The sequence below is a fragment of the Vombatus ursinus genome, unplaced genomic scaffold (assembly GCF_900497805.2).
Source record: "Vombatus ursinus unplaced genomic scaffold, bare-nosed wombat genome assembly UNPS02014961.1, whole genome shotgun sequence".
Classification (NCBI taxonomy): Eukaryota; Metazoa; Chordata; class Mammalia; order Diprotodontia; family Vombatidae; genus Vombatus; species Vombatus ursinus.
In genome coordinates, this window is record NW_020954739.1 from 1,882,114 (window position 1) to 1,897,159 (window position 15,046).

The following is a 15,046-nucleotide window of genomic DNA, read 5'->3' on the forward strand; positions in this document are numbered from 1 at the left end:
CTGATAAATATAGCGAATATTTATATATTACTTTAAGGTTTGCAAAGCACTTTACAAATACTCTCATTTGATCTCATAACAGCCTTGGAGGTAGGTGCTATTATTATCCCTATTTCACAGATGAGGAAATTGAGGCAGATGGAGGTTGTTATATAATAATATTTTCTAATTGCTAACATTTTATAGGTGTCTATACTATTTATATACATGAGAATGGCCCACTTGTCTTCATTCTGCTTAAAACCTATACTAGTTGATTTTCAAGACCCTGGTAGAGTAGACTTCAACAGAATTCTTCAGAAGAGTCAGGTCTCATCAATATTGTAAATCTGTTCAGAAAGTATCACTCAGAGATGAATATGCTATTTAAAAAGCCCACAAAATTCTATAGTTTCATGGTTTGGTGTATATGCATCATAACCTTCAAGTGCTATTTCTCACTTTGAAACACCAAAACCATTCATTAAGAAATGCACATAGCATTTGCTCATAAAAACCTCTTGCCTTTTAAATTTTTATTAGGCCGGTGGTAGTATCTTGGTTTTGTGTTGTTTTTTCTCCCTAGAGAAAATATTGAATCTGTATTATAGGATGATTTATAGTACTCTTCTACTATTTACAGACAACTTGTACACTTTACGATACGGTTCCACTAAGCTTCTGAATTATGCCATCAGTGTACCTTCATCATGGCACTACTTGAGTCTAACCACATATCTTTTAAGGATGTTGAAGTAAATAGGACTTGGCTTACCATTCTCTAAATGTCACCACCCTCCTCCCTTTCATACATATATCCTGTGCCTAGGGTTTTGTTTGTGTGAAATTGTGATCCCTGTAGAGATTAGTGAGAGGTAAACAACTCTGCCATCCAAAGTTATGACAACATTCCAAATTCTGGGTCTCTCTTCTGCTCTGGCTTCTGCTTGTTACCCCCGGTACCATTTCTGACTGCCACTGCTGCTTATCGGGCTTCCTAGTCTCTTTGCTCTTCCTTGTTTTCTTGTCTCTTCTTATCTGGTTTCCTGTCATTTCTCCTGTGCCTCTTGCATTTCTAGAGAAGAACTTGGCTTTTATAGTTTGACCTTGGGCAAGTTATATCACCCTTCTGAGCCTCAGATTGCTTATTTATAAAAAGAGAGAGTTGGTTTAAATGATCTACTGTCTGTTCCAATTCTTACATTCCAGAGCTATATAATTTAGAAGTTTTGCTATTTTTTAGACTTATGACGTGTTATTTTAATTGTACACTGTGTTAATTCTTTGAGAATCGGTTCAATTCAATGAGCCTGTATAATGTTTTGTGCCCTGAGTGATTTTTCCAACAATAAGATCATCTCACTTGAGCTATAACTATGTGATTTTTGACAAAGAGAAAGAACATATTTAAAAGTAGATTTCTTTAAGTATATACAACATAGCAAATTATGCTTAGTTGCTTTCTAAATATAACAATAACTTAAGAAGGACAAGTATCCTTCAGTTTACATAGCATTACAGAAAACATCTGTATTCATTTTATAAATGGGAATCATAAATGTATTGAATGGGAGTTTGCTATTTAAAGGAAACCTATCTATATAATTAAAGACCCTGCTATAAAGTAAATAATTACTCATCTTTTATGTAAATTTAGATGTTCATGTTAGGTTCTTACAGTTAAGTAAACTTATAGTCCTAAAATTAATCTTAAAATTGTTACCAGTGAAGGAATTTTTAAATACATATTTTGGCTGGAAGAGAAGCATGAATAAGTGTTTCATTGTCTTTTTTTTCTCTCTAAAATTTTCAGGTTGATGGCTTTACACATTTATACACTCTGACATTAAGACCAGATCTAACTTATGAAGTGAAAATTGATACTGACATAATTGAATCAGGCAATATAGAAGAGGATTGGGATTTAGGAGGAGTTAGAAAAATGGAGAAATCTGCATTGAAGATGCCTAAGAATTGGGATAAATTGTCTCAGAACGATAAGCCCAGTGATGTTCCTTCTCAGGTTTATTTTTCTCTGAACGGTTGTAGAATTTATGAAAATGTAAAACATAGTTTGCAAATAACTGGTTAACACATCAGTACTCCGTTGAAAATGCCCAATTTTCTTTTCAAAAATATCAAGCGCTTATATATTGGTCATGTATCTTGGAGAATTCACTGTACTGTGGAAAGGATCTATAACATTTAAAGTTTAGGTGCTGGATTTTTTTCACTACTGTAAATGTGGTTTACATTTTTTTTTTGCATCTCTGACATATAAAAATTTAATTTATTGTTTTTTTTTTACTTTGAATGTGAAGTATTTTTTGAGCTATACTTACTCTGCTTCTGCTAAAGCCTTCCCAGTGTTTTATCATGGAATCAAAGTGATCCCAAGTTTTTAAAGGCTTTGCTAATGGAGTGATGTATTTATCTGTGTATAAACCCGTCTCTGATGGGTTCTGCTGAGCTGGAAAGACTTCAAGTAGAGACTTGAACATAGATATGACAACCAGTCTAGCCAAGGTTGGAGAGGCTTGTTACTAGAATGCTAGCTACCACATATTAGAATTTTTTTTTGTCCAAAACAATTTATGAACCACCTACTAACATGTGGAGGCATTGCAATCTGCATTGGAGAAGAAGTATCCACACGAATGGAATTATGAATTTTTTGGGAATATTGGAATATATTATGTACTAAGCAAGAATCAAGTGAAACAAAAACAGTTATATAATATAAGCTAGTCAGTGATAGCATTTCTGAACAAGAAAGCTGATTTGGACTGCCCTATATAGAGAGAGACAAAGTTTACAAGGTTGATGAATTCTTTTTAATTTTTCTTTTATTGGATAGTGACATGAGTTACCAGAGGCAAAAAAAAAAAAAAAGTCATATGGTGGCTAACTTTTTGATAATAGCTATCTTCTCACTGGTCTTCAAATGACAGTCACATAAGTCATCACAGGAAGGTTATGCAGGAAGGTTAATAAGCTCTGCCAGAATTTGTATTCTGTTGGCATTTGAGAACCCGAGATATTCAATTCCATAATCATTTATGAAATGCCTACCGTGTTTCTTGATGTTGAGACAAAAACAAAGCTATCCCAAAGGAGTTTACATTCCACTGGAGGAGGAGAGAAAAGGAACATATACACAGATAAATACATGAAAAATATGTACAAAAGTAAATTCAATTTTTAGGATGAGGGCAGGGAAAGCAATAGTAACCTGGGAGAAGTAGGAAAGGAAGGCTTGGTAGAAAAAGTGGTCCTTGAGTTGAACCTTGAACACAATTAAACATTCCAAGAGGTAGGGAGCTACCTGTACAAGAGCATGGAGATGGTTTAAAAGTTGGTTGCTGCTGTCAGGGTATGTGTATATATTCACTTCATGTAATAGATAAAATGCAATATAATAACTTTAACAAAACAACAAAAGCATCCAGTTTTCTCATCATTGCTATTCTCATGATTATTTTTTACATAGTCCTAATCATTATATATAGAAGATTGTTCTCACTTGGCTTCCTTCATTCTTCATTACTTCAAAGCAATTCAACAAACATTTATTAAACACCTATATATGCCAAGCATTGTCCTAGGCCCTGGAGATAGAAAGCAAAAATGAAACTGTGTTTCCCTTCCTTCAGGGAGCTTACATTCTATTAGAAGGACCCAACAGAAACATATGTAAATAAATACAAAATATAGGGAGAGTAAATCCAGAATAATTATAGGGAGAGGGAGGACACAAACAACTTGGTGGAGTGGGGGTGGGGCATGGAGATCAGGAAAGGCTTCATATACGACAGAGCACCTGAGCCATGTCTTAAAGGGGAGCTAGGATTTCCAAGAGGTGAAGATAAAAAGGGAGAGCATTCTGGGGGCAGTGAATAGCTTGAACAAAGTGACAGGAAATGAAATATTGTGTACAGGGGGAAGACAGGCTAGTTTGGCTGGCAAGTATAGTGGGTGAACAGGAACAATGTCAAATCAGGCTAGAAAGACAGGTTGGAGCCAGATTGTGAAAGACTATAAATACCAGACTGAGGAATTGTATTTTATTCCACGGCCTGTAGAAATCCACAGAAACTTAAGCAATGGAGTGACATGGTCAGACTAGTGCTTTAGGAATATCAATTTGGCAACTATATGAAAGATAGATTGGAAAGCGCAGAAACTTGAGATGAGGAAACCAATTAGGAAAGTCATCACCATAACACAATGAAGTATCAGAATACAAAAAGGCATCAGAAGTGATGTTCTTTACACAAGTATGTATATGTGTGTGTGTGTGTGTGTGTATATACACACACGTATATTTAGCTCTTTTGTATGTGTGTGTATGTGTATATATATATTATATATATATATATATATATATACATATACACACACATATATATATATACACTAGCTAAACTTTCTCCACATTCTTAATTCTGAGAGAATTCCCCATTCCCACTTTGTGGCCCTTGACTCGAGGCATAGAGGTCGCTCCACCACTGCTCCCAGCCTGCATTCCCTTGAACCATTGGCAGGCCTAATTACTTAAAGCACCAGTGGGAGGTGAGAGTGGGGATGGGGGCGGGGGTGACTAACGTTTCAGCCCAGCCAGTTTCATTGCTCCTTCTAATTCAATTATGTTGTAATGAGATAGCAGGGTATTAACATCTTGTGAATGTATCAAAGTCTCATCATCTATGAGTACATCAACTAAGCTTGGAGGAGGGATGGAACCAAGTCTCTCTCCATTACACTATACACATACATATACATATATAGGACATGTAAGCAGGGATTGCTTCACTTTTGTCTTTATATTCCCAACACCAAGCACAGTTTCTGGCACATGGTAGGCATTCAATAAATGTTTGGTGTTTGCTAGATTGGTCATTAAATACTTTAAAGTATTTGCTAATATGGTTAGAGAAAAGGACACAGACATGCATACCCATGTATCTGACTAGGACTTCTTAGCAGGTAAGGGAATCCAAAGTGCTTGAGTGAGAAAATAATTCAATAAGCATTTATTTAAATGCTTACTATGGACAAAACAGTATGTTAGGTGCTGGGGATACAAAGTCAGAAATGAAGCAGTCCCTACCTTCAAGGAACTTACAATATGCTGATTAGATATAACAGGTATACAGGTAAGTAATTTAAGGCAGGAGAGAACACTAAAAGCAGCTGAAGGCTGCTCACAGAGGAGGAGCATCTGAAGCTAGCCTTGAAAGATGATAAAGAACCTGAGAGGTAAAGATGAGGAGGGAGGGAATGCTTCCAAGCACAATGGGGTGACCTTTGTGAATGCACAGAGGCAAAAGATGAAAAATTTAAGACAAAGAATAGCTCTCAGTCCAATTTGACTTAGACATAATGTGTAAAGGAGAATAATGTATGGTAAGGTTGGAAAGGTAGGTTGGAACCAGATCATGGAGATCTTTAAATACCAACTCAAGGAGTTAGTAATTTATCCTCCAAGCAGTAATGAACCACCCCAGTTTTGTATACAGAGCAGAGACATGGTTAGACCTGTGTCCTAGGAAGATTGTTTTAGCAGCTGGAGAGGGAGGAAGGTTGGGAGCAGGGAGAATCTTATAAGAATGGAATCCTGACTCTACTCCCCTAAACTGGGAAGATACATGAGAATCCCTAGTGGAATGTAAATGTAAATGTAAATGTAAATGTATACTAATTCTTTTTCACAGGACTGGGATAAACACTTTTTGGATGCCAGTGCTAACAAGCCTAGCGACTGGAATAGTGAGTTGGATGGAGAATGGCAGCCATCATTGATCCAGAAACCTAAATATAAAGTATCTATCATTTTCTTCAAGAATTATGTTGTACCATGATGGGGCTATAACCATGAGGGGGTTGGCAAGAACAGGTTGGTGTAGTAGGAAGAACATTACATTTGGAATCAGAAACCCTCGGGTTTAATTCTAGATTTTTTAAAAACTATAATCCCTGTGTGACCTTGGAAAAGTCACCCTGGAGCCTGTTTTGTTATCTGTAAAATGAGGAGTTAGACGAAATGATTTCTAAAGTCCCCTCCAGCTCTAAGTCCTATAATCATTAGGCCATATTTTGACTACTTTTTTGTGGTTTATTGCAGGATGGATTGAAATCAGAGAATATGGATAATTCAGATTATAAAGATGTTTGGCTTCATCAGAAGATTGAAAATCCAGGATACTTGCAAGATTTTGAACTCTCAGAATATGAGAATATTGGTGTTATTGGACTGGAAGTTTGGCAGGTCACTTGAGTTTAATTCACTTTAACTAGAAACTAAGAGATTTGACACTCCCCTCCTGAATTGACATCAGACTAGGTATATTTAGTAGGTTTATTAAAATCATCACAGCATTGGGGAATAATGCTGATAGTAAATATTTAAGAAGACCTGATAAAGTATCACAGTGTAAGTTTAAATAACTGTTCTTATTTTATTCCCTTGAGTAGGCTTCACCTTTTGTTGTCTTTAGCTAAATTAACTGAATGTTATATAGACAAATTCAACTTCTCAAAGATGAAGTTATGTGTGTTTTGGTATTAAAGAGTTCTTTTCATCCTGTGTACACTATAATGTCATTGTAATACTACTGACTGTTGAAATGCTCTCAGTAAAGGAAGTCTTTCTTGAATTCTTTCCAAGAGAATTTGATCATTAAATCACACAAAGGATCTTATTGTCTTATTGGCCTGGACCTGAAGGGCTATGTCAATATTAGGGCTCAGTGGACTATAATTTATATCTTTATAGAAAAGATAAAATAAAACATTTCCCGCATAGAATTAAATTTGCTTTTGGATGTTAATTATTTGTAAGTAATTTTGGCCAAGGCATTATCTCAAAGGAGAAAGAATATATTCCCTGTAGATGGCTAAATAGTGTCATGGAAACAATGAACATGAGGTTGGATGGTCTTTGGGAGATAGTGGAGTAGGGAAGTTTCTGGCATTCTATGGTCCATAGGATCATGAAGAATTGGATACAACTGAACAACAACAACTTTCACATAGTCTAAATAATTCACACAGCATTAAATGCATCCTATTTTAAGTGAACTTCCATGAGCCAAACTCTATGTAACTATAGTGACCAAGCTAGAAGAGTTGACCCAGAGAAAAGTTGAAAAAATACAACTCCTTACTTCATTGCATAGGTGGGGTACTAGGGATTGTAGAATGTTACATAATACTGTCATATATATATATATATATACATATATATATATGTGTGTGTGTATATATATATATATATTCTACGTGTTGATTAGTTTTGCTGTGTTTTTCTTTCTTACTCAATTGCTTTTTTCTTCCTCTTATAATCTTTGTCATAAAGGATGGTTCAGTGGGTAAGAGGAGGTAAGATATTCAGAACAAATGGTAAATAGAAACAAGAAGTATCAACAAAAATAAGATAATTTTTTAAAAGAGAGCTTCTGTGGTATACATATATGTATATATATATGTACCATACATATAATGCATATACATATTATATAAATAAATATACAAAACCATGGATGTGAAATGACTATTACACATATAGAGACTTTTCTTTTGATCTGGTTGTTACACAGATTAAGGAATTTATATTTTCTGCAAGAAACAGGATACATAGAAATGTAATAGAAGACTTCTCATACACAGAAGTCAAATGGAAGTGTGATTTATTTTCTTCTTGGTTTTAGCGCAATTATGTTTTGAAAAGGGTATAAAGTAATAGAACTGTTTGGATTCTGAGGCTAAGGTCGGAGTCAAGTAATATTTTTAAAATTTATGATATTCTAAATACAATACACTGGAGTTACCTAAAGCTTCTATAAACTTGTTTAACCATGCTTTCTGGAGTAGTAATCACTAAAATGGTGCTGGGGAAAACAGAGTAGGAATTTTGAGGTAAATTCTTATATGCTTAAAATACAACATTCCATTTTCCAAGTTGAAGGATCTAAGAATTCATCTCCCTTTATCAACATAGATCACAACTCCTCTACATCTTTTCTTTATGTACATAAGTGTCAGAAACATTCCTCTGGTTCTTGCTAGTTGTGAAAATTAGGGTTAGTCACTTAACCTCTGGGACTCAGTTTCCTTTTTTTATAGCGCAAGGGCTGGCCCCACTTGTAAACTTATTGGAGTACTGTAGGATGGGCAGATGGGGATGGGCTGCAATCTGCAACATTTGAGGGAATATTCAACTCATTACAGTACAGGTACATTTGAGAATTTGAATAAGAAGAAAAAGAAAATAAGCTATGTGATCTCTAAGGACCCTTCCAGCTCTTAATCCTAATAATTTTATGAAATGTTTTTTAAAGCATTATATAACAAACATTAATTGGTTTACCTTTCGCAACTAGGTAAGATCTGGAACTATCTTTGATAACTTTTTGATCACTGATGATGAAAATTATGCTGCAGAGTTTGGAATGAAAACCTGGGGAAGGACAAAGGTAAATAAAATTCCTATTTCTTTAAATACATAGCAGATGGTAAATGCTGTGCCTTTTGTGTGCATATTTCCTTTTTTATTTAAATGTCCTTATTATGAATTTAATTATAACTTTTATTATGTAATGTGAGAGCATCAGGCTAAAATCTAATAAAAACAAAATTGATTAGGAATAAATGCAAAGTCTTAAATGGGTTAAAAATAAATTTCAGAAGTACAAGATGGGGGCAGCTAGGTGGCGCAGTGGGTAGAGCACTGGCCCTGAAGTCAGGAAGACCTGAGTTCAAATCTGGCTTCTGACCAAAACACTTGACACTTACTAGCTGTGTGACCCTGGGCAAGTCACTTAACCCCAATTGTCTAAAAAAAGAAAAAAAAAGAAGTAAAAGATGAAAGTGGCATGACTAGACAGCCATTTGTCTGAAAAAGATCTGAGGATTTTAAGAGACTGTAAACACAATGTGGATATGATGTGGCAAACAAAAGATTAATGTGACCTTGGGCTATATTAAGAAAGGTGTAAATTCCAGGAAGAAGGAAGTGACATTGTACTTTGCTGTAGTTAGTCCACATCTGGAGTATTATGCGTAGTCATGGGGCACTACCACTAAGGAAGGACACTGATAAGCTAAAGAGCATCTCAGTGTCTCCATTGCTCAGTGAACTGCAGTGCTTTGTATTTCACTGAAAAAATTGAGGCTATTCACAGAGACTGTTCTCCCTTCTACTTCATCTCACATCACTCAGATGCATTTTGCCCCTCTCTCCTCTTCTACTCTTGTCTCACATGAGGCGGCCCTTCTCCTTGCCAAGACAAACCCTTCTACATGCTTCTACAAGCGATCCCATTCCATCCTATCTTCTCTAGCAGATTGCCCCCTCTCTCAGCCCTGTTCTCTCACTAATCTTCAATCACTTCCTATTGATTTTCTGCTTCCCTGCTGCCTACAACCATGTTCATGTCTCTCTGTCTTTCAAAAAACCCTCAGCCAGTCCATCTGTCTCCACTAGCTATTGTCCTATATCTCTCTCCTCCCTTTTGTGACTAAACTCTGTAAGAAGGGTGTCTGCAATAGGAGCCTTCACGTCATTTCCTCTCACCCTCTTTTTAACTCTGACGTCTGGCTTCTGACTTCATCATTCAGCTGAAACTGCTTTCTCTCAAATTAATAATGGTCTTAATTGTCAAATGTAATGGCCTTGTCCCAATCTTAGTCCTTCTTGACCTCTCTGCAGACTTTGGCCCTGTTGATCACCTTTTTCTCCTTGATAGTCTCCTCTCTAGGTTTTTGGGACACTTTCTTCTGTTCTCCTTTGTATCTGGGCTCCTGCTCTATCTCTTTTGATTGATTTTTCATCCAATTCATGCTCACTAACAGTGGGAAAGGGTGTCCCACAGGGCTCTATCCTGGGCCCTCTTCTTTTGTTCATCTGAACTATTTCACTTGGTGACCTTATTTGCTCCCAGAGTTTCATATATCATCTCTATGCAGATGATTCTTTAATCTGTTTTTCCAGCCCAAATCTTTCTCACAACCACCAATCCTGCATCTTCAACTGCCTATTAGATACCTTGAACTGAATATTTGATAAACATCTTAAACTCAACATGTCCAAAACTGAATTCATCCTCTTTTCCCCAAACCAAGAGTAGGGAACCATGTGGCCCTCTGGGTCCTCAAGTGTGGCCCTTTGACTCAATCCAAACTCCATAGAACAAATCCCCTTAATAGAAGGATTTGTTCTGTAAAACCTGGCCTCAGTCAAAAGGCCATACTCAAGGACCTAGAAGGCCACAGGTTCCCCACCCCTGCAAACCCTTCCCACCTCTTAACTTCCCTATTACTGTTGAGAATACCACCACCCTCCTAGTCATCTAGGCCTGCAACCTAGGATTCAACCTCAACTCCTCACTCTCTTTTACCCTTATATCCAATCAGTTGTCAAGTAGTGTTATTTCTACCTTTGTAATATCTCTTGTATATGTCCCCATCTCTCCTCTGACACTGCCACCACCCTGCTGCAGGCCCTCATTATCTCACACTTGGACCATCACAGGAGCATGCTGGTTGGTCTGCCTGCTTCAACTTTCTCCCCACTCCAATCCATTCTTCAATCAGCTATCAAATTGATCTTTCTGAAATGTAGGTCTGACCATATCACCTTTGTATCCAGTAAATTCCAGTGGTTCCTTATACCTCCAAGATCAAATATAAAATCCTCTTTTTGATTTTTAAAGCTCTTCATAACCAGACTCCTTCCTACTTCATCAGTCTTTCTCCCAACTAGGTGGTGCAATGAATAGACCACTGGGCCTAGAGTCAGGAAGACCTGAGTTTAAAGCTGTCCTCAGACACTTACTATCTATGTGACCCTAGGCAAGTCACTTAACCCCAATTTACTTTAGTTTCCTCATCTGTAAAATGAGGATGATAATAATAACCTACCTCACAGGGTTGTTATGAAGATCAAATGAGATAATAATTGTAAAGCACTTTGCATAGTAGGTGCTAGATAACTGTTAGCTATTGTTACTATTATTATTATTAGCTAACTATACTCTACAATCCAGTGATACTGGTCTTCTTGCTATTCCTTACACATGGTTTCACTGGTTATACCTTCATGCCTGGAACTCTCTCTCCATCCTCATCTTTGCCCCTTAGCTTCCCTGGCTTCCTTCAAATCTCAGCTGAAGTCCCACCTTCTACTAAAAGCCTTTTCCAGTTCTCCTTAATTTTAGTGTTTCACTCTGTGGCTCCTTGCTTCCTTTAGTGACCACCCTAAATTTATCCTATACATAGTTGTCTGCATGTTGTCTACACCATTAGACTGTGAGCTCCTTGAGGACACTGGTTTTTGGTTTTTTTTTTCTTTATATCTCCAGTGCTTAGCATAATGCCTCGAACATAGTAGGCACTTAGTAAATGGTTGTTGACTGACTGACAGTAACTACACATTGCCTCTAGAATCAAGGCCATAATCTTGTTTGGCATTTAAAGCCCTTCACAACTTGGATCCAACCTACCTTTCCAGGCTTATTGTATACTGTATTGTATACTATATACAAAGCACTTTACAAATATTATCTCATTTTGCCCTCATAATAACCCTGGGAGGTCAGTGATAGTATTTCCATTTTACTTATAAGGAAGCTGCTGAAATCTGTTAAGCGACTTGCTGAGTGTCATTTAGTTTGTGTCTGCAACAACATTTGAACTCAGGTCTTCCTGACGCCAGGTTCAGGGCTCTGTTTAGTCTGCCACTAGCTGTCTTCCCTTCTCAATGCCTTCTTTGCCTCCACCTCTTAGAATGCCTACTTTCTTTCAAAGCCCAGTTCTAGTCCCACCTTCTACATGAAGCCTTTCTTGATCCACAAAAAGCAAGAGGATTGCTTAAAGAAGCAGAATTTGGAAGAAAACAGCAAGGAAGGTCTTAGTACACTGCATAAGGGGCAGAGACTGCTTCCTAATCAATCCTCCATGGCTTCAGGAAGGATGGAGGAAAGAAAACCAATCAAACATCAAGCATTTGTTAAGCTCCTTCTGCATTCAGGTACTGTGCTAGATGCTGGAGACATAAGTATGGTAAATGAAATAATCCCTTCTTGACATGAGCTTACATTTTAATGGGAGAGACCACAAGTATATAAAATATATTCAGCATAAACGTAAGTTAATAAATGCAAATATATATAAAGTTACTTGGGAGGGTAGGTTCTAGCAGTGGGGAGGAAGCAGGAAAGGCTTCATGGAGAAGATTCTAGTTGTGCTGCAACTTAGTGTTGTCCTCAGTGAGGCAAAGGTAGGGAGGCCCAGGGATGGGAGACAGAGTGTCGTGAGCCAAGAGCAGAGAGGAGATGCATTTGGTTGGGTTACAGAGTGTAGGGGCTAAAGTAATGTCCAAAGATTGGACTGGAGAGATAGGTTGGGGCCAGGTGGCATAGTGCTTTAAAAAGCTAAACAGAAGTGGAGAGGCAAGAGAAAACCACTGGAGTTGGTTGAATAGGGGAGTCACTTGGTCACATTTGCATTTAAGGAAATTACTTTGGCAACAATGTGTACAATGGACTGGAATGGGGAGAAATTTGAGGCAGGGAGACCATTTAGGAGGCTATTGAAATAATCTATGTAAGAGGTCCCAAGGGGTTTGAACTAAGGTAGCTGTGTGAATGGGGAGAAGGGGTCGGATGCAAGAGATGTTAAGGTAGAAATGGCAGGATTTGGCAAACTATTTGGATTTGTGGAGTAAGGAAGAATGATGAGTCCAGAACAATGCAAAGATTTAGAACCAGAGACACTGGAAGGATAGTACTGCCTTTGGCAGAAACAGGGAAGTTCAGAAGAGGAAGAGTTTGGGGAAAAACATGATGAGTTCAGTTTTAGACACATCTTATATCTCAGACATCCAGTCTGAACTAGTGTAATGACATTGAGACTCAGAGGAAAGACTAGGGCCAGTATATATAGATCTGGAAGCAGAGAAATGAGAGTTGAAAGCTAATGAGGCAAGAGACAGATACAGAGACAGACAAATGGAGAGAAAAGAAGGCCAAGGATAGACCCTGAAAAGAGGCCTACGTGGATTCTTATGACCTTTGTGATCCTATGACCACATTATCTCAAGTTAATTAAAATTTTAAGGTGGACAAAAGCTATTGGACACTTTTCCAATGTACACATTGTTTAGAATCCTTTAGACATTTTGAAATTCTCACTAAAAATTTCATATGCCATAGCAATGCTTTTCAGACTCCAAATTTTCACTAACATAAGCCAGGCTTTTATTTCTACCTTGGTGTTTTTCCTCATTCTGTTACCTTTCTTGTCTTCTTCCATTCTCCTCTATTCTTCCTTCCTCTATGCATCTAGAACTTTCTTCTCTGTCCTTCAGACTTATTCAAATCCTACCCTTCCTTTGAGGTTCCAACTCAAATCCTACCTCAACCATACTAGTCCACATTAATTTCTTCCTTTTCTGAATTAGTATAACCATACAATTACTTTTTTCATAACCGTACAATTTAGCAGCCAATTCTAGATTGGCTTTGTTTTTTTCTAATTGTTTCTGGTATGAAAGTCTGATTTTTTTACCTCAGCTATAAATGAGTTCCTTGCCCTCTAAAAAGTGTGTAAGTGTTGGACATTCAGTAAATGCTTGATATATCTTTATTAATTGCCAACCTAGGGTAAATGACCTCTATGACAAAGTGACTGGGGTTGTTCAGCCTGAAAAAGCAAAGATGTGTGTATGTATGTACTTGGGGGGGACGGGAGGGTTAGCATGATGCCTGTCTTCAAATGTCTGGAGGATTGTCATGTGAAAAGGGGATTAAATGTGTTTTGCTTGGCCCCAGAAGGGAGAACTAGGATCACTGAATAAAAGTTATAGGAGGCACATCTAGGCCATAAGGATTTCCTTACAATTCCCTTCCTCAAAGTCGGTTTTTCCCATCACTGGACATGATTAAGCAGGAACTAATCTCTTAGAGATGTTGTAAAGGGAATTCATGCTTTCCACAGGAGTTGGATTAGGATAGTTCAGATATCCTCTTCAATTCTGAGTTTCTAAAATTCTATAATTCTTTTGTTTGTTTCTATAGGATCCAGAGAAGGAAATGGACATGGTACAAGCTAAGGAAGAAATTAAAAAAGCAAGAGAGGAAGAAGAACAATTGATAAAAGAAAACATTAAGGAAAAGTATTTTCAAACTCAACATGTAAAAGATGAGCTCTAGTTATCTTGATTCTTATTTTTGGATTACCGATAATATTAGCATAACTTCTATTTTATTCTATATTTAAAGGATCAAATGCTTACATAATAATTTGTTTTCTGTCAAATTTCTTAGAAAAATGTTCTGATACTTTTTTTGGTGTAGTCATCATTTCCTCCCTAGACAGTTCCTGTGTGTCAAGGTATTTCCATAAATATGTTACTTTTCAACCAGAATTTAATGTGCATCATACCAAATAGTGGGTTTTGGGGGGAAGAAAACTTTTTGTTTTAGCTAGAATTTCATAAGGCCTTATAAAACAAAAAGGCATTAATATTTCTTTAGGTTGCTAGTAACATATATGAACCTTTTCAGTCTAAAATCTGTAACCAACAGCTTTGGCATAAAAAATTTTGTGTATTTATCATTCATGTTTTATTTGTATTGGAAAGATCAATTCTTTGCAGGCATGTGTTTTCCTTTGCAATAAATATTTTAAGGCTTTTGGTCATTTATATATCAATTTATTAATTATAATACAGAGAATAAAAATAATTTAAAGTGTGATAACACCTTCAGAAGTTATTTTTTATCTTTTAATTTTTCCTTAAGACTAAATGAAAATTTTTTTTCAATGTGATAACGTATACCTTTTTCTGAAGAAAATACAAATTTCACAAGACACGAAACAATTGAAATAGTCTAAATTTAAGACACTTAGATTGTAATTTTAAAAATAGTATCAGTTATGATAGAGAGGCAGTATGGGGGTAATAGATGGTTGACCTCAGAGTCAGGAGATCTAGGTTCAAGTTCTCCCTCTGACACATACTGTCTGTGATTGCAGGCAAAAGCCTTTTAACTTCTTGATGTTCTAG

The 15,046-nt window shown here is 36.7% G+C and overlaps 1 protein-coding gene across 1 annotated transcript in view; it reads left to right on the forward strand.

Moving 5' to 3' along the window:
- The window catches only part of CALR3 (calreticulin 3), a 29,654-nt gene extending 15,465 nt beyond the window's left edge, over positions 1-14,189 (forward strand). Inside the window, 5 exon segments of the mRNA XM_027845445.1 lie at positions 1,793-2,002; positions 5,694-5,801; positions 6,104-6,247; positions 8,361-8,453; positions 14,055-14,189. Coding sequence (XP_027701246.1) covers positions 1,793-2,002; positions 5,694-5,801; positions 6,104-6,247; positions 8,361-8,453; positions 14,055-14,189 — 690 coding nt within the window.
- The last annotated feature ends 857 nt before the right edge of the window (positions 14,190-15,046 follow it).